Source organism: Schistocerca piceifrons, chromosome 2 (genome assembly GCF_021461385.2).
Source record: "Schistocerca piceifrons isolate TAMUIC-IGC-003096 chromosome 2, iqSchPice1.1, whole genome shotgun sequence".
Lineage (NCBI taxonomy): Eukaryota > Metazoa > Arthropoda > Insecta > Orthoptera > Acrididae > Schistocerca > Schistocerca piceifrons.
The window spans coordinates 329,659,003-329,680,735 of NC_060139.1; the positions used below are offsets into that span (position 1 = coordinate 329,659,003).

The 21,733-nt window shown below is 39.4% G+C and overlaps 1 protein-coding gene across 2 annotated transcripts in view; it reads right to left on the minus strand.

Annotated features, from left to right (window-relative positions):
- Positions 1-21,733, minus strand: part of LOC124777703 (Werner Syndrome-like exonuclease) — a 58,263-nt gene that overhangs the window by 11,047 nt on the left and 25,483 nt on the right. For both annotated transcript variants that reach the window (XM_047253198.1, XM_047253199.1), the window contains exon 4: positions 21,203-21,288. In XM_047253198.1, coding sequence (XP_047109154.1) covers positions 21,203-21,288 — 86 coding nt within the window. The remainder of the gene's footprint in view (positions 1-21,202; positions 21,289-21,733) is intronic.

Sequence of the window (21,733 nt, forward strand, 5' to 3'; positions counted from 1 at the left end):
CAGATCAAAGAAATATTGGAACATAAACACTCACAGAATCAACCCAGATCTTCTGAAAAAACACAGAGCAGAGTATGCAAAGAGAATGGTAGTTCAGAGTGATTGGAAAAGAGTGAGAGATATGATGGAAGAAGAGGAAGTGGTTCAAATGGCTCTGAGCACTATGGGACTCAACTGCTGAGGTCATAAGTCCCCTAGAACTTAGAACTACTTAAACCTAACTAACCTAAGGACAACACACACATCCATGCCCGAGGCAGGATCTGAACCTGCGACCGTAGCGGTCGCACGGTTCCAGACTGTAGCGCCTAGAAACGCTCGGCCACCAGCGGCCGGCAGAAGAGGAAGTGCAGCTTGCTACTAACAACAAGAAAAGGAAGCACGAGTGGTGCACGGATGACTGTGACAATGCAGTCGAGACCAGGAGGAAAGCATGGGTGACATGGCAATCCTGTAAAAGCAAGAAGACTTGTCAAACTTCCAGAATGCGAGAAAAATTGCTAGCAAAACAATCAGAATTGCCAAGTGTGGTAACCACAACCAACTGCGGGAACGCCTTGGGCTGCAGATCGGAGCCGCCAGGCGGGGAAGCCGCCGACGGTAGAACACGCACCACTGGGTAAACATAAGGACGAGTCGGACGACAGACCAACAACAACCGCCAATGACCAACTATGACTGACACAACAAGGAAGAGATAAACAATGGAGGCTTGTAGAAAGCACAACACTAAACACCAACAGTAAATCCACTCGGAACCAGAGCCAGGCAAATGTCAACAACGAGCAACGACGAGAACACCGTACCGCCAAGATAGAGACGCAATCCAGAGCGAGTACCAGACTGACTGGACTAGGGCAGAGCGGGTCCCTATATACGAAACCAGAGGGAGCGGCTATTGACCACGGTCTGCACGTGGTGTAGTGGTGGCGCCCTTGCTGCGCGAGAGCCGCTGCGCCGAAGAGCCGCCGCGGACGCGGAGCCCTCTACGGGCTGGCCACGTCTATTTGTTCTGGCACATGTTCGACTTCCGCGGCGGGAGGTACTAGACCAAGAGAAGCAGATGGAATGAGAAACCTGAAAAAGCAAACACAGCCTTCAAGAAACAAATCATGAATCTTTTTCAGAGAAATGAAGAGCACAATTAAAGGCTTAGAGGCAAAAGAACCCTTCGTAATAGGACAAGCTGGCACAATAACAATTGGCGAGAAAGAGGTGTGCGAGGAAACGGATTGGTATTTTAGGGATTTGCTGAATCCAGAAGCACTAACAGTAAAGTGGACAAACTTACGCTCTAGGGACAAAAGTCAGGATAGTCTAGACAATGCGCCCACCAGGGCAGAAGTAGCAGAGGCAATTAAAAACCTCAAAAACAACAAGTCATCAGGCAATGATGGTATCTGTGCTGAAGAGATCAAGTGGGGTTGGCCTGAAGTAGAAAGAAGTGTGTACAATATAATAATGAATATCTCGGGAAATAAGAAAATATCCATAGACTGGAAAGAAGCCATTATAATACCACTACACAAGAATGGGGACAAGAAAGTGCTGGATAACTACAGGGGCATCTCTCTCTTAAACTTAGGGTACAAGGTTTTGTCAAGAATCTTGTTCAACAGAGGTGAAGAACAATTGAGGCTGACAATAGAAGAGCACAAGTGTCGCTTTAAAAAAGGGAGGAATTGTACAGAACAGATATTTGGAATAAAAAGGATAATAGAAAACACAGACACAGGAAAGGAAAAAAAAGATAATAGTGACATTTGAACTGAAGAAACTGCAAAAAGGTGGGAATTTAAGGAGATGGGACCTGGATAAACTGAAAGAACCAGAGGTTGTACAGAGTTTCAGGGAGAGCATAAGGGAACAATTGACAGGAATGGGGGAAAGAAATACAGTAGAAGAAGAATGGGTAGCTCTGAGGGATGAAGTAGTGAAGGCAGCAGAGGATCAAGTAGGTAAAAAGACGAGGGCTAATAGAAATTCTTGGGTAACAGAAGAAATATTGAATTTAATTGATGAAAGGAGAAAATATAAAACTGCAGTAAATGAAGCAGGCAAAAAGGAATACAAATGTCTCAAAAATGAGATCAACAGGAAGTGCAAAATGGCTAAGGAGGGATGGCTAGAGGACAAATGTAAGGATGTAGAGGCTTGTCTCACTAGGGGTAAGATAGATACTGCCTACAGGAAAATTAGAGAGACCTTTGGAGAAAAGAGAACCACTTGTATGAATATCAAGAGCTCAGATGGCAACCCAGTTCTAAGCAAAGAAGGGAAGGCAGAAAGGTGGAAGGAGTATATAGAGGGTTTATACAAGGGCGATGTACTTGAGCACAGTACTATGGAAATGGAAGAGGATGTAGATGAAGATGAAATGGGAGATATGATACTGCGTGAAGAGTTTGACAGAGCACTGAAAGACCTGAGACGAAACAAGGCCCCCGGAGTAGACAACATTCCATTAGAACTACTGACGGCCTTGGGAGAGCCAGTCCTCACAAAACTCTACCATCTGGTGAGCAAGATGTATGAGACAGGCGAAATACCCACAGACTTCAAGAAGAATATAATAATTCCAATCCCAAAGAAAGCAGGTGTTGACAGATGTGAAAATTACCGAACTATCAGTTTAATAAGTCACAGCTTCAAAATACTAACACGAATTCTTTATAGACGAATGGAAAAACTGGTAGAAGCCGACCTCGGGGAAGATCAGTTTGGATTCCGTAGAAATGTTGGAACACGTGAGGCAATACTAACCTTACGACTTAGCTTAGAAGAAAGATTAAGAAAAGGCAAACCTAAGTTTCTAGCATTTGTAGACTTAGAGAAAGCTTTTGACAACGTTAACTGGAATACTCTCTTTCAAATTCTGAAGGTGGCAGGGGTAAAATACAAGGAGCGAAAGGCTATTTACAATTTGTACAGAAACCAGATGGCAGTTATAAGAGTCGAGGGGCATGAAAGGGAAGCAGTGGTTGGGAAAGGAGTGAGACAGGGTTGTAGCCTCTCCCCGATGTTATTCAATCTGTATATTGAGCAAGCAGTAAAGGAAACAAAAGAAAAATTCGTAGTAGGTATTAAAATTCATGGAGAAGAAGTAAAAACTTTGAGATTCACCGATGACATTGTAATTCTGTCAGAGACAGCAAAGGACTTGGAAGAGCAGTTGAACGGAATGGACAGTGTCTTGAAAGGAGGATATAAGATGAACATCAACAAAAGCAAAACGAGGATAATGGAATGTAGTCAAATTAAATCGGGTGATGCTGAGGGGATTAGATTAGGAAATGAGACACTTAAAGTAGTAAAGGAGTTTTGCTATTTAGGGAGTAAAATAACTGATAATGGTCGAAGTAGAGAGGATATAAAATGTAGACTGGCAATGGCGAGGAAATCGTTTCTGAAGAAGAGAAATCTGTTAACATCGAGTATAGATTTAAGTGTCAGGAAGTCGTTTCTGAAAGTATTTGTATGGAGTGTAGCCATGTATGGAAGTGAAACATGGACGATAAATAGTTTGGACAAGAAGAGAATAGAAGCTTTCGAAATGTGGTGCTACAGAAGAATGCTGAAGATAAGGTGGGTAGATCACGTAACTAATGAGGAGGTATTGAATAGGAGAAGAGAAGTTTGTGGCACAACTTGACCAGAAGAAGGGATCGGTTGGTAGGACATGTTTTGAGGCATCAAGGGATCACAAATTTAGCATTGGAGGGCAGCGTGGAGGGTAAAAATCGTAGAGGGAGACCAAGAGATCAATACACTAAGCAGATTCAGAAGGATGTAGGTTGCAGTAGGTACTGGGAGATGAAGAAGCTTGCACAGGATAGAGTAGCGTGGAGAGCTGCATCAAACCAGTCTCAGGACTGAAGACCACAACAACAACAACAACAACAGTGACATTTGTTGACTTCCAAAAGGCCTACAATTCAGTTGACGTAAGTATTCTGTTGGATGTGTTAGAAGACAGAGGACTGGATGCTACAACACATGCAATAATAAAGGAAACATTAAGCAACACTACTGCCAGATCAGGTGTCGCAGAACGCTGTCAGACAGCTTCGAAATAAAAACAGGAGTCTGGCAAGGGGATGGGCTGTCACCCATTTTATTTAACCTGGTTTTGGATGAAGTAGTGAGACAGTGGAGACAACTAAATAGTAACATGAAGATCAAAGGTGTGCAAATAGGGTACAAGGTCAAACATGACGCAACAGTGGACTGCCTGGCATTCGCAGTTGACATGGCACTCTTAAATGAGACAGAAGAAGAAGAAGCAAAGACAACACTAAAAAATCTAGCCAAATCAGCAGAAAAGGTCAGACTGAAGATTGCATATAAGAAGACCAAGACATTGAACACTCAGTCTGATTGGGAGATAGGTGGCCAAGTGGTCGAGAAAGCCAACAGTTTTTGTTATTTGGAGGAGAAGATAACTGGTGGCATACAGAGCAACAGTAGCAGAGTAGACAGGACACAGCTTTTGCAGAAGCTTCGGTATGCAGTGAAAACAACATATGGCAAGAAAAATCTGTCACAGAATGCCAAATTGCAACATTACACAGCAACTGTAAGAAATACTGCTCTTTATGATTCAGAAACAATCACACTCGGCAAGAGAGCTTGTATTCAGTTGGAGGAGGAGGAGCAGAAAATTTTGAGAGAGATATGGGGCACCAAAAAACATGGGGATATCTGGATACATAGAACACGACAGGAACTGTATGAAAATATTGAACCCATATCAAGTGAGACATGGAAGAGGAGGTTATAAATTGTTGGATGAGGATGGATGAGGAGAGGTTGACTAAGAAGATATGGAATGCAACATGTCATACAGGAAACAACAAATGGGTGAAGGAAGTCAGAGATGACTGGAAGGCTGTAGGAATAAAAGAAAGGAATTTGCAGGCAGTAGTTCACTGAAGCTTTTTGCGGATGATGCTGTGGTATATCTAGAGGTTGTAACAATGGAAAATTGTACTGAAATGCAGGAGGATCTGCAGCGAATTGACGCATGGTGCAGGGAATGGCAATTGAATCTCAATGTAGACAAGTGTAATGTGCTGCAAATACATAGAAAGAAAGATCTCTTATCATTTAGCTACAATATAGCAGGTCAGCAACTGGAAGCAGTTAATGGGAGTACGCATTAAAAGTGATTTAAAATGGAATGGTCATATAAAGTTGATCGTCAGTAAAGCAGATGCCAGACTGAGATTCATTGGAAGAATCCTAAGGAAATGCAATCCAAAAACAAAGGAAGTAGGTTGCAGTGCACTTGTTCGCCCGCTGCTTGAATACTGCTCAGCATTGTGGGATCCGTACCAGATAGGGTTGATAGAAGAGATAGAGAAGATCCAACAGAGACCAGTGCACTTCGTTACAGGATCATTTAGTAATCGCGAAAGTGTTACGGAGATGACAGATAAACTCCAGTGGAAGACTCTGCAGGAGAGACGCTCAGTAGCTCGGTACGGACTTTTGTTGAAGTTTCGAGAACATACCTTCACCGAAGAGTCAAGCAGTATATTGCTCCCTCCTACGTATACCTCGCGAAGACACCATGAGGATAAAATCAGAGAGTAGAGCCCACACAGAGGCATACCGACAATCCTTCTTTCCACGAACAATATGAGACTGGAATAGAAGGGAGAACCGATAGAGGTAGTCAAGGTACCCTCTGCCACACACAGTCAGGTGGCTTGCGGAGTATGGATGTAGATGTAGTACAGGACAGGGAGAAGTATACAGGCTTTGTGGATGGTCACAGGTGGCCAGACACCAAAATCAAAGTTGTCTTAACAGAAGAAGAAAGAAACAGTAGAAGCGAGAGAATGAAGAGGTATTTGGAAGAAAGAAGGGTCCTAACAAAGCAAAACAAGAAATTTCACTGCTGTGCACTGACCATTTTGTGGATTACCTGTCAGAATAAATGTTCTGATGAGCACTTTGACTTTTCTGTGGAAAAGTCAATTATGTGTTAAATTGCTCAAGAATTCACCTTGCTCTTTTTTTAAAAGATAATTATGTTTGTTTCCATTGTTATTGCATAATCTATAATCTATGAAAGAACTAAAATAGATATGAAAAACTAACCTTGAAATTAGTTTTTTTTCTTTTTTAGAGTGTTACTCTTTAAGATATATGACACACAAATAGGTCGATAAGTTTTGAAAAACAGCATAAATGGCTGGTCTTCTGGGCCCAAAATTTTTCTAAGTAGCTGGTCCTGAAAGTTTTGAATGAAATTCAAACACTCCATGACTTGAGAAATTAATTCCACATTCTCACACGTAGCATAATTCATCTTGTGTAAAAGAAAATTTACTTTCCAAGTAATGCTTCTCAAATGACAATCTCAATATTTTCCCACGACTTGTTATAAATGTAAATAGTTGTGATGTCATGCTCATCAAAAGCAGTTTCTTGTTGTGAAGCCTTGCACAGTCTTCATCATAAAGCCTTGGACACATTTCACTCTCGGCAGGTGATTGTAAGTTTTGTTGTAAATGGTGCATTTTCTTTGCAACTAAAATTTTATTTTGGTGTTATTCTCTCATTTATGTTTTCTTGCTGCAGTATTATTCTACAGTAGTGGGCCAAAGGAAAGTTATTACAGTATCATTTCTTACCAGTCAAAACTACAAAAATTTAATTGGAAAGTAAAACAATGAAAAATTACCAGATTTCCCCATTGTCTCAGGGCATATACATTCTTCTGGATCTCAAGCGTCAAGGGACTTTTCTAATCGTCACTGAAATCAATTACCAGTCAAAACAGAAACCATCATGAAAAAACACCTGTCTCTCTCTGTCTACAATCATGCCAGCTTCAAGATACATCTGCATCACATTAGTCTTACCTCATTTCCACTAGGTCTGTATATGTGAGGACAGCAATCTTATCTTCTTCATTTGCACGAGCTGATACAAATTCCAAAGTGCAACTGGTAAAAAATTGTAAATTATTTATCTTATTGCGTTGTGTTACTAGCCATCAACATAATAAAGCTGTAAGGAATACCTATCTACTCTTTAAGTTAAATGAAATTCCTTTGAGTGGTGCAATGCACACTCAACTGTACAGGTAATGGTTGGCATGGATGAAATTTCAAAATAATTAGTGGGAGAAATGTGATTAGTCACTAATTGCAGGCTCTTGATATCGCCGCACCATTAGCTGCCAATACAAACCATGCCACAAAGGTTTTATCCTGAAATGAGAAACAGTTAATTTTTCAATCTGGAAATAACACTGTATTATAGGATTAATCTCACTTTAAGCCGCTGTTGACATTTATTTATATCTTCGGTTATAGTATAGAAATCATGATATAAGTTTCGAATAATGATGATGGCAGTCTCATATCCCAAGTATACATACATATAACTTCTAGCATTAGTGATGTAGAGTCCAGTATTTCATTTCTGTGTAATAGAATTAATAACAAACAAAAGACTGGCAGCAGTGAGCACAAATATGCACTGAGTGCAAAAGAGCACTACCACACAGACAATAGGGACTCCGGTGAAGAGAAAACTCCTACCTTGTAATGCAACGTGATACACTGTATCTGACAGAAAGAAAACATTTCATACACTAATAATAATAATAAACTTTACATGTTGCTACTGTTTTTTCCGTACGACCTTCTTTTGCCCTTCTGTCAGTTCATTTATTTACCTTAGTCCCTCATGCCAGCTTTCACATCATCTTGCCATATCTTTGCAGGAGGAAGAGTGCATCTTGTTTGCTCCAAAGCACCTTCTCTGTTGGGTACATCTGGACAAAAACCTCCTGAGTTCTTAAAAAGGTGTAGACCACAATCTTAAGGTACCTCATCTGTTTTGATGCCAACAGCATCAAATATATTTCCTGTGCAATGGAAATCCGTGCTCACTACCATTATTTGCAGAGTGCTTGACATACGAGACAAGGACAGCCTACCTACTGAGATGCAGCACCTGAAGAAAACCTTCCAGAAGAATGGCTACACTGAAATACAGATTAGACATGCTCTCAAGATGAGCAAGAAGAAGAAGAAGAAGAAGAAGAAGAAGAAGAAGGAGGACCTCCAGGAAGAAGAGGACAACAAGGGCCTAGCATTCCTCCCATGTGCGGGGCCACTCACTGCAAAGACTGCCAGGATACTGGAGGAGAACAAGATCAAAACCATCTTCCGTCCTCCAGTAAAAATCAGGAATGTGCTGGACTCAATGAAGGACAACTTGGGTCTAAGAACACTGGGTGTCTACAACATTTCTTGTGGATGTGGAAAAGAATATACTCGACAGATGCAGCATCGCACCACACAATGCCTCTCTGAGCACGTGAGAAGCATTCACCTTAGAGGAAAGGAAAAAATCTGCAGTAGCGGAGCACAGCCTTAGTGAATAACACACTTTTCATTTTGAATAAACCAAGATGCTGTGTAGAGTGAATGGATTCTGGGACTCTTGTTATTAAAGAGGCAGTTGAGATACGAGTGAACGATAACTAGGCAACTGGGATAGTGGCTTCCAACTCAGCACTGTGTGGGACACAACATTAGCAAGAAAATGATGAGAGCGCACTGATGGAGACAGGACAGTGGTGGCTGATGGAATAAACAGCCACACCGAGACGAGATGCCAGGACCCGCCACTCGCATCAACCCCCTCCCCACCACCACCCACTGATTCGCACCTGATTGGTCCGACCAGTGCTAAGGATGCAGAGAAGCCTGTGGTCCAGCAGCTATAAAGACCCGGATGAGACGTGAACCTGACTCTTCACCTGAAGATGGCAAGTAAGAAATTTGCTGAAACATTGCCGCAGAACAACGCATTGACTCAGCTGTCAATCCGAGAAGATTTTATCATATTTGTAACATATTCATCAATAAGTAGTCCATATATTAAGACTATTAGATTTTACATGATCTTCTTGGCTTTCTTTTTGTATTAACTCATACCTCTATCTTCTGTAATACTAAAGCTCTTTTTAGGATTCCCTACCTCAATCGGTAAAAAACAGAATCCTTATAGGACCACTTTGTTTTCTGTCTATCTGACTGTTAAAAACCCTTTTCTCAGGAACCAGAAGATGTATCAAGTTGAAATTTGTCACATAATAAGGTCTATGGTCCCTTGGCTGTGTAAAATATCAAAGTGTCTGAGTCAATGTAACCCCAAAATATGGCCATTTATGTACCTATAGTGTACTTCCCATTGATGTAGAATCACAAAATATGGCAAGAAGTAAGGTTTCACACTACAAGTAAAAGGGGGAAAAAATCAGAAAGTTGTTAATTTGTGATTATATCACACAAAAAAATATTTCTTTTTTCATTTGTCATCCAACTTCAAACAATGTTAAAAGATTTTCAGAAGTCTGAAAATCCCTTGGACTGATATCTTGCCAGTAGCAACATCAATAACACGCAAAAATTGTTGAGTTCTTGATTCCTGGGATAGATGAACTGCCTTTATACATAATTAAGTCTGTACGGAACCTTCAGTGCGCAAGTCCTACTCGCACCTGGACAGTTTTTTATAGTGATGTGACAGGTTTGACCCTACAGTAGAAAGGAATACACAAATGTTCAGTTTTTAATGCTTCAGGATAAAGATATGGAACTACTCTCTTTAGTACATTCTATTAAAGCAACAGCTTTCCACTGACACAAATGTTTACAAGTTTTGTTAAGAAGGCATCATGCCAAACTTCACTGAAAATTTCTGAAAGATCTAAAAATATACTATTCAGCATAATTTTTTCTATTTCTTTTATAATAGTTGTTGTTATGGCAACTGATCTGCAGTTCTGGTCTTGCTCCCTTTCCCCTTTTTCTTGACTACAGTCAGTTTCAACCCTGTGGTGACATTCCATCTTCATGCACATTTTTATTAGATCTCCCACTGGCTTGGTTAATTCTAATTTGTATTTCTTCAACAGGAAAGAAGAACGTTCATCCCAAACTGTAATTTTTTTATTTCCTGAGGTTGTTGCTTAGCTACACAGTGCCTTTGATGGTAAATGAAGGTAATCTGCAATACTTCAGTTCATCTCTGCCCTCATATTTCTAGGGCCTGTCTTGTTTTACATATCAGTTGTCATGGTATCTGTAAAACAATTGTTAGATATGGTGCTGACTATAGTGGGGTCAGAAACATTATCATCATTTACTGTTAATTATTGTTTTCATAGTATTTTTCCCAATTTCATTCACTACCAACCAGCAAAACTTTGAAACATGGCCAGAACTTCGTCTCTATTATGTAATACTTTCTATTCTTAGTCTCCAGACTTCCTTGCAATATTCGTATTTACACAGCTGGTAGGTGTTTTACAGTGACTGAAGTTCGTCAATCTGTGCAATCTATACATGTTCTCCTTTCTCTCATTCTGCCTTTTCATTTTATCATCTAGTGCTACATGGTTGGTTTGGAAATATTTTTATTGACAATTTATTGACAGTTATTTACTTTAATAGCATAGTACTATCAATGTGCCAAGCTTCAAGTTTTAAAACCACCTTCCATTTGTTATTAGTCCCATCACATCCATATACCAATTCCCAGGATTCTTTTCTCAATGAACGTCATGTCAACACAGTGTATATTCACTAATGTAAATATGTTTTGTTTTGTTTAAACTCAGTGTCACATTCTATCACTAACATCTGTGCTAAACAACAATATTATGAAAATGATAGATGGCTACTCACCATAAAGAGGAGACAATGTGTCTTAGACAGCATGACGAAAAAGTAGAAAACACACATACATTCACACATGCACAACTAACACACACATGACCACTGTCTGGCTGCTGAGTAGCAATCTATCCATTTTTTAATATTGTTATTACATCCTGGACCTAAATGATCAGAGATTTGTGTGTTTACAATACCTGCTATGACAATATTTTCATAATTGATCATCATATGATCTATTAAGCTGTTGTATGCTTCAGATATTCTAGGGGTATAAGCCCAAGTATGGTATCACATATCAATACCAACCACAGCTATCATGGTTGGTAACGAAATGACAAGTTTCCGTCTGATGCCGATAGTGGTTGCGCAGAATCTGGCAGATCCAATGGGGCGCACCTGCTGAGCCACACCTCCAGCAGCTCTGTACTACAGGCACCCTTGACACTGCAACATAGGATGGCCAGTAGCAACTGCACAGCCGACTTACACTCAGGGCCACATCGCCATGTGGTGCCACATGGACGCCATCTAGTTGCGGCTCAGACACCACAGTTTGTGCTGTAATGAAGAAAACCTCAACCATGCTGACATGCATAGCTGGACTTTGTTTCTTGCTGCAATATTTGTAATGAGTCTCTGTATGCTTGGAGACAAGTAAGTTAAGTAACTCTCCTATTTTCTGTATTAACTTGTTCATTCATTATTTCTGCTCCTGTCCAGCTTTCTTACAATGACAGTTGCCGCACCACTCTGTAGCCCACCTCTCCTTATCGTTGTGTACGGCATCATATACAATACCAAGTACACAATATGCCTAGCAGCATAAACAACATTAATAATGCAGACTGCTCCACATAATTATGACAAACCTGGGCTTTTGAATAACAATTAGGCTATAAATTTTTGCACATTACAATTTCTTATTTCTGTTGAAAGTGGACATTTCAAGAAATGCAGTGCATGACAAGTGCTGTGTGACAAGTATGCCAGGCAGCACAGCGAGGGCAGTGGGCCAACTACAATGACAACAATCAAAACCACCTACCGAAATGACAGCAGTGGGTAAAGGTGTACAATTAATGCAACTGAATCAATTGTAGACTATAAGATGTGGATGGATACAAATATAAAGGATCTTGCATGTAACTGTAAACACCCAGTGCATATAACTACAGATGCGCCAGCGAAGCAGAAGAGTGATTGATGTCCTGGAGGAACACTTTGGGACTGCATTCTGGCTCTGGGGTACCCAGAGGTCATTGGCATGGGCCTCAATTGGCCGCCATGTTCTCCGGACCAGAACACACGTGACTCCTTTTCGTGGGGCTATATTAAAGAAAAGGTGTACAACAACCACCCCAAAACCATTGCTGAGCTGAAAATGCCATTCAAGAGGTCATCAACAGCATTGATGTTCTGTCATTTCAGCAGGTCATGCAGAATTTTGCTATTCATCTGTGCCACATCATCACCAATGATGGCAGGCATATCAAACATGTCATAATCTAAATCCGAAGATCTGCAATGGTGTTTACATGTTGAATGAAGCATGTGCACACCATAGTTTGTAACTAATTTTTTTTATACAGTCCAATAATTGTCACCCTGTATATGATGTAGGTTCAGTGTGCACAGCAACAGTCACTTTTGCTACATTATGAAATACCACGAAGAAAATGATACACTGATACAAACAGCATGGATTCAGATAATATCATTGTTGTGTAACACAACTGGTTCTTTATTCACATGAAGTAACAAGTGCTATCAAAAAGGCATCTCAAAGTGATTCCATATTTCTAGGTTTCCAGAGGGCTTTTGGCACAATTCCTCAGAAGTGGCTTCTAAACAAATTGTGTGCTTATGGGGTACCGTCTCGGTTGGGTGACTGGATTCATGACTTCTTATCAGGAAGGTCACAGTTTGTAGCAACTGATGGGAACTCATCTAGTGATACTGAAATGGTATCTGGAGTTCTGCAAACAATTTTTACAGGTACTCTGTTGTTCTTAACCTACATAAACATTTTAGGAGTGTGTCTGAGCAGTGCTGTTACATTGTACATGATGTTGTCGTTTACCATCTAGTAAAGTCATCACAAGATCAAAATTAATTGCAAAATGATACACATAAGTTACCTGCATAGAACAAAAAGTTGCATTGGCTCTTTAACAATAAAAAGTGTGAGCTGCTCCACATGAGTAGAAAAAAAAGTTCTGTTAAATTTCAATTGCATAATAAACAACACAAATTTAATGGTTGTAGATTCAACAAAATACCTACGGACTACAACTACACACATCTTAAACTGGAACCAAGACACAGAAAATGTTGTGGGACAGGCAAACCAAAAACTGTTTTATTAGCAAAATAATTAGAAGATGCAACACGTATGCGCAAGATACTGCCTACACTACATATGTCCGTTCTCTTCTGGAGTACTGCTGCATGGTATGAGATCCTTATCATATAGCACTGACAGGGGATATCAAAGAAGTTCCAAAAGGGCAGCCTGATTTTTATTATCACACAGAAGGGCAGAGAGTGTCACAGATACGAAAATTGAGTTGGGATGGTAACAATTAAAGCAAAGGTGTGGTGAGATCTTTTAAAAGTACTTTAATTACAAGATTAATTAGTTTGTAATCAATTAGCAGTAACAAACATACTGACAACCTGCTGTGCATCACATTAGAATCATAACAGCATCATAAAACACTATCAAAACACATTTACATACGAAAAGTGATAAATGGTAATACTGACATTATATATGGAAATTACAAGAGAATGTTGAGAGACATTACTAGTCTGAATGCTCAAGTAGAAAGAGGAGACCACTTCTTACAAGAATGGCATTATACACAAATAGACACCAAATGATTTAACACACAACTCTTTAATACAATCAATTTGTAAAATAATGAACAACATCAAACAGACAATCTCGTGCACCAATTGATGTAGAATCCATCATTTATAACATTTATTCTCCTGAAAGTGCACATGAATTACTCATGCAAAAGAGACGTTATTTAAGTAATTCGTGTTGCAATTGTATAATCTATTCTGATGCAGATGTTTTACTTCGAAAGCCAGGAAGATGGGACAGTATATGAGCAGGGGATTACGATGACTCAGCAATTTGTTTTGCAGAAGCAGCAGCAGTGGGTCAGTATTCTGTGTTAATACGAGAGGGGGCGAATCAGCTGCATTCACTAGTTTTGTTGATACTCTACAATTATATGGTAACTACGACTTTTTCAGAGTTAGTCCCATCTGACATTTAGTAAAAATCAAGAGTTATTCTGAGCAATCAATAGAACTTGTGGATGGTGAAGTAAGTTGGATAATAGAACTGCAAATTAGCATTTACAAGAAGAGGAACAACACTAAAAATGGAACAGGAAAGTAATATGTAGTAACTTGTCCACGCAACCTATAAGAACAGTTCAAAAATATTACTACATAATAGCAAAAAACAACCACCAGAACTGTTTATAACCTATTGGTACACTGACGAAAATGTAAACTATATAACAAAAATATGTACATATTCCAGGTCACTAAAGATACCTTGCAGAAACGCGTATGGCACGAAAATTGTGATTCATTCAGTGGTAGTCAGACGGCCCATAAAGCAAAAATTATATTAATTTAGATAGCAGTATGTATGTCCCTTGCCCTCAACAGTATGTATGTCCCTTGCCCTCCAATGCTGAAGTCATAAAACGACATTAAGATGGTTTTGAAAAAGAAAAAGGAGAGATACTGTATAGCTTACAGCTCACTGCTTAGTATGACATATATAAAGAGAAAATCAATGCTTTTTGCTGCAGCAATGGAGGCCTATAAAGACAGACCTGTCACGGCTGGAAACATTTGAAAATGAAAGAGTGCCAACAACTATTCCACATAATCCATACTTATTACTATAATACAATAATAGAGACAATACAAATTTTCCCCTCTTGCTTTTCAAAGAACAGATAAAACAGAAAGCAATGCATTTAAATTCCAGTACATCTGATGTTGACAAATATAGTAATCAAGGATTAGTTATCTATCTTGGTAAGTCGTAAGAGTCTTATTGCAAATATTCAATGAAAGATAATGCCAGGATAACTATATTAAAAATTGGACAATACGTACTGTTACACCTATACTCAAGCCAAACAACATTATCCTGTACAGGGAAAATACTGCAATGATTGATAATGTAAAAGCTAGAATGGTGTTTGGATTAATTAACACTCAACCAAAGTCTGAATCTGACTTCAGTACAGGCAAAGTGACAATATACAATTTAACAAGAAACATTAACTGTTGTATTTTTTTCATTAAGCATATGACAAAGAGCAAACAAACTTATAATCTCAAAAACTTGAAAAGATTAGCAAAACAACAGAGTTCCTACAAAGCAGCTGTAGTTTTGTAACAGAAAGAATGATATTACACAATCAAGGTTTAAATATTTGTTACTGATTAATGAAAACCACCTCAGCAGTATTATTACATGTTATGAATGGTTTCATTCATAGAACATCTGCAGGCTGTCAAATTGTGCTAAGGTTCTATGAATGAAACCAATAATACTGCAATACTTGTGTAATAATACAGTTGAGGTGGTTTACATTTAACATTAATATTGGTGTCTGCTGAGGTGCTCAATATGATCAAGATTATTAAATATTTGGTCCAAGATACCTTACTTTACATAATTTATACACTGAAACTTGTGTGAGTCACTGATAAAATTTGAACAGTAACAACTTTTCCTAATGGCCAATGCCATATTGGGATCTTTCAATAAAAATTATTTATAATAATCACATAATGTTTGTATCATCACTGCCTGTTGCTCCTATCCATCCATTTTCAGTTTTAAAATTTTGCACATGTAATTAATTTACTGTAAGAAATTTGCACAATCAGTTTTTGTACTTGCTTAATATACACAGAACTGACCAGTGATTGCCATCATTCACCTAGTAATTTCACCAGCTGTTACAAGCAAATAGCCAGGATTTTGTCAAAGGAGGGGATGGGGGAGGGTCTGATTTCTTAAAGAAGACCCTAGAAAGGCTCGTATTATTTCATTCTATTCTCAAAACACATTTATTTATTAATTTTATGAACATAATTTGCTTTTGGGAAACAGTCACGCAAATAGTATTTTGTCTATAAATTTAAGCAGGAGAATCTCTACCTAAAAAAGTAAAACATATAATAACTATTCAATTAAATATTTTTGTCAAAAAATAAAGAACAATTGCCTTCAGTCACAGTTGTGATTTTATTTCAATCCATGATGCATTTCGAGTCCTGGGGGCTTATTTTCAGGTGCTTAGAAAATGCAACAAACAGAAGCCAGAAAGAATAAGCTTTTCTACAAATTACTCGGAGTACAAAGGTGACATCACAGGAAGGGCGATGGCTTGGTTGTTGGCTGGCAATGTAACGTGGACTCATGACACTATCAGATGAGCTTATGTGAAGAAGCTGCAAGGCACAGCAACGTGGTTGTGGGGACCATATACAGTCACATATAAGGCCCCAAAGTGTGGTGGCCAGTAGTGCCAATGTGGAAGGGACAACGCAGCCTATTGCACAGATAAAAGGTGGGGCAGTGTAGCTTGCGAGAGATTTCAGTACAGGCAGTGTTCCAGGAGGGACGTCTGCATAGGTCAGGCCTTGGGCTTGGACTTTTAGTATTTGCTCTAGATCTGGTCGCACTCACGCTTGGCCACATAGTTCACTCCATGGGATTTTGCAATCAGGAGTAGTGTACTTTTATTCAAATCATTATACAATTCTTGTTCAGATGAGTGACTAAAGGTTGTAGTTATTCAAGTCTTGTCTTTGTCTGATTATTTGCCAACCGAGTTCTGTAGCTCTTTCAAACTTCCAGTTAGCTATCTTTATGTTAGTTGTCTGGACAGACCTCCAGTCTCCAGTGTCATTGAGCGTCTACGGTTAATTCTGGTCCTGGTAAGATTACAATAGTATATTACAAAGTGGCACACTGTGAATATAAGTTCACAAAACTAAGACAAATCGAAAGATAACTTTATGTTTCCAGTACTGGATAGATGGTTTTGAAGCACAGTGTAAGTAAACATGTTTCTTTGCATTTATACTCTTATGTATATGTATGTTCTTATGTATACGTATAAAAAAAAACCGATGCAGACTGTTAAAGCACATTGAAGGTGAGTCCCCAGGGCTCGAAATGCATCATGCATTGAAGCAAAATCACAAATGTGACTGAAGGTGGTTTTTCCTTATTTTACTAAAGTAATACAGTCACAGGACAAACACTGACAACTACGGATAAAATAAAGCAAAATATTTGTTTGGCAATACGATAACTTCACTCTACTGACAAATGAATTAAAATTTGAATATAATGTATACTTCATTGCTAACAAAACACAGCTCAGTCTTCTAATATAAGGTTGACTATCACAGAGCAGAAGAATCTTAATGTTGTGTTGAATAATGCGAATAACATATAAAGTGAAATGGGCTCATAACTTTTTTGACAATTATTATCTTCTTCCTACAGTCCTATATTCAAACTTATGACTTGTCTGAAACAAAGTCAGAATTTCTTCAGCACATCAAAGCATCTCATCTTCCTCAATTCACTATGTGATCAAAAGTATCCGGACACCCCCAAAAACATAAGTTTATCATATTAGGTGCATTGTGCTGCTAGATGCTCCATATCAGTGACCTCAGTAGTCATTAGACATCATGAGAGAGCATAATTGGGTGCTCTGCGGAACTCATGGACTTCAAACTTGGTCAGGTGACTGGTTGTCACTCTGTATGCAAGATTTCCGCACTCCTAAATATCCCTAGGCCCACTGTTCCTGATTTGATAGTGAAGTGGAAACTTGAAGGGACACGTACAGCACAAAAGCGTACAGCCCGACCTCGTCTGTTGACTGACAGAGACCACAGACAGTTGAAGAGAGTCATAATGTGTAATAGGCAGACATCTATCCAGACAATCAACAGGAATTCCAAACAGCATCAGGATCCACTGCAAGTACTATGACAGTTAGGCGGGAGGTGAGAAAACTTGGATTTCATGCTCGAGCAGCTGCTCACAAGCCACACATCATGCCGGTAAATGCCAAATGATGCCTCGCATGGTGTAAGGAGTGTAAACATTGAACGACTGAACAGTGGAAAAATGTTGTGTGGAATGACAAATCATGCTACACAATGTGACGATACGATGGCAGGGTATGGGTATGGCGAATGCCCAGTGAACGTCATCTGCCAGTGTGTGTAGTGTCAACAGTAAAATTCAGAGGCCGTGGTGTTTTGGTGTGGTCATGTTTTTCATGGAGAGCGCTTGCACCCCTTGTTGTTTTTTCGTGGCACTATCACAGCACAGCCCTTCATTGATGTTTTAAGCAGCTTCTTGCTTCCCACTGTTGAAGAGCAATTCAGGGATGGCGATTGCTCTCTTTCAACACAATTGAGCACCTGTTCATAATGCAAGGCCTGTGGCAGAGTGGTTACGCGACAATAGCATTCCTGCAATGGCCTGGCCTGCACAGAGTCCTGACCTGAATCCTACAGAACACCTTTGGGATGTTTTGGAATGCCTACTTCGTGCCAGGCCTCACCGACCAACATTGACACCTCTCCTCAGTGCAACATTCCATGAAGAATGGGCTGCCATTCCCCAAGAAACCTCCCAGCACCTGACTGAACGTGTGCCTGAGAGAGTGGAAGCTATCATCACGGCTAAGGGTGGGCCAACACGGCGCAATTACCTTGTATGAATTCAAGCAGCCCACTGAAAAAATCTTTTACAAACAAACAAGATAAAGAATGTATTGTCATCAAGTACCTCTTCTGCTCTCTGCAAACCAAATCGGAACCATACTTTAGTACCACCTGGATGACCAAATTTGGGCTAATAGTGATGGAATTATGAGCAAATTTTTTAAAGAAATGAAACCTCAACACTTGCATGATATTTTTGTTGATCAGCACAATCTGTGGACAACGCAGTCAAATCCTGTTGTACTTTTATGCACTGATTTTTGCTTAATGTTATTAGCAATGATGTTTGCCACTCTGCTGCCTTGTGGAATACTTAAATATTTCAACACTTCAAGTTCTACCAGTCCACAAATAACAACTCCACTGCTAACATTAAACTACTAAAGATGGGTTATTAGGCTAATATAGCAGTGCATATATTTATCATAACACTAAAGGACAAATCAAAATCAGTTTTCTTCTTTCTGTAATTATAAGCTATGAAAACAGCCAACTGCACAAAAATAATAAATGGCGGCACTTTCATTACATTACACTGCAACTAAGAACTGAAATGATTAACAAAACAAAAACATAAGTCAAATAAGGCCAACAAGGTAAAACAGTTGGTCTTGGCTAAAGTAGGGATAGGTGCAAGCCGATAAAGCTATCAATATATCGATAATTAAAATCTATCAATAGCCATGTTGCCTATCGATAGTGCGAAAATCAGAACAAAAGGGACAATCAAGAAGTTTCCATTCAATGGCTGTGCAGTCCAGAATCAGTATGCCACTTAGGCAAACTTGTTGTGGGCCCTGGGACAATCATCCCACCAAAGCACCATGTTTAAGGTACCTGTTTGGTAAAACACCGTGTTCTGCTATGTCAAGAAGTCTGTAACAGCCTGCTGCACATTCTCGTCCGAAAGGCATTGTCAACCCTTCAAGGCCTTTTTTTAAGGGATCGAAAGCGTGACAATAGCATTAGGAGAGATCAGAATTATAGCACGGGTACTCAAGTGTCTCCCACTCAAGTTGGCGTAACTTCTTCCTTATATTTTGCAATATGGGGGTGTGCATTGTCATGAAGCAGCAGCACCCCCTGTCACACCGTTCCACAATGGTGCTTTCTGACAGACATGCTGCCCCATACATATTCTTCATTCTCCAATGGTTGGCTACCAGTATCTGTCCTTCAGCAGCCAATAAAAGAATAACAGCATGTTGGTCGTGTTTGGATGCATTTGGCAGTAACGTCGTCATAGTTCACGTTTCCGCATTTACCGCATGCACTATGGAAAGACCCAAATGCCAGACTGACCTTATGCCTACAAGCCGGTGCTTATATACACATATCGGAGTCTTGCTTATTTCATTTACTCTGCAGTAACACCATCAAATGGAAACTTTTTGACTGCCTCATATATCTTTCAATTTCATCACACAACAACTAGGTCTTGTGTAATTCATTTAGGTGATTAGGAGGGGGAGGGGGGCGTCTGAACCCCAGCAACCCCCCCTCCCCCCTTGGGCTACGTCCTTGGCTGTTATAATCTGTGATCAGAATTTAGGTGAACTCTGATTTATAACATGCTCATTTGTAGTATTGGCTGGATGTAACAGTCAACTTGGCCTCGCCAACATGAGTGTGAATTGCTCTGGAAACATCATAAGTTATCAAAGATTCCTCCACATAAACGCATACAAAATAAATCATAATCAATCAAACAGAGACCAATCAGAGTTGTGTTCTGGATGATTAGCTGGCTCTGAATTTACACTGGGCCACCAATTTAACAACACAGGTAATCAAAGCATGCTTTACAGTACTATACACTGATGAGCCAAAATATTATGACCAATGCCCACTGCAATGTTGGATACCACATGGTGGCATTTCAGGCATGTGATGCAATAACAAAAGTATGTAAGTGGAGCAGACTTGGATGGGGGATCACCCTAGTGAAAATATAGGGTGCAAATGGGGAAATCCATCGAGATAAGTGCCTTTGACAAATGGCAGATTATTATTATGCAGAGCCTGTGAATGATATCACTTGCTACTGTTGTGATCCTCTATGGAAAGAGGTAGGAGGACACTGAAACTATGGTTTAATGTCCACCACTCTTAACAGAACATGTGGTCTGGAGGCTTGTCTGCTCTGTAAAGTAGGACAGATCATGGTCTAAGGCATCTCTGCCAAAAGAGCACAATGCTGATGCACATACAGGCGTTTCAGAGCACACTGTTCATCATACATCGCTGAACACGGAGCTCTGCAGCAGACACCCCTATGCGTTCACATGCCGACCCAACAACATCATCAATTACAATTGCAGTGGGCATGGGACCATCTGGATTTGACCGTTGGTTAATGGAAACATGTTGGCTCTTCGGGTGAATCATGTTTTTGTTACACTAGGTCGATGATAGTCTCCACATCCTCTCTTCATTCCAAAAACAGACAAATAAGCTATTAAGCAGATGGGAGTAATGTTTTGGTCTTTAGTGTATAATTTACCTAGCTGACTGTATACAATATACAATTATTGTGAGACGTATATTACACATCACACAAGAATGATAGATGGCTCTAGATTCTGCAGCTTTATACAGAACTCCCCAGAAAAAAAGGGAGTTTCTGTTGGCCTTATAAAGATTTTATATTACTAAAGAGCTCATAACAAATTTTAATACTATACCTCTTAATGTTGAGTCCAGCCAATCTTACTTTAGGGTGATTAAGGAAATGTACTAGAGCCACAGGAATATTTCTCATCTGGCTGACCTTTGAAAAACAAATAGCGTTGTTATTGATCACATTCACATTTAAAATATTCACTGGTACAACTACTCAACACTACCTAAAGGCTAGAAGAATGACTGCTTTAAGACATCAAAACTACATTTAGCACATTAATATCTATGTGGGCCACAACTGTTCTGCAACATGTTCATGGTAAACAAATATGTCACAGTTGTAGAATACTTTTATTAACCAAAGTCTTGCACAATAGAAGTCACTATATATTACCACGGTTTCGAGATCTTAGCCCCATCATCAGGTGTATCTGAAATCAGAAGTAAAACAACAGTTGTAAATCTAGTCCATTAAAGAACTAATAAATTTAAAAAAAATTAAATATTAACATTTAGAAACTCAAAATCAGATAAAATTATTTTTTTAAAAAATCACCTACTTAGAAGTAGTTTGACATTATGTCCATGCCCAA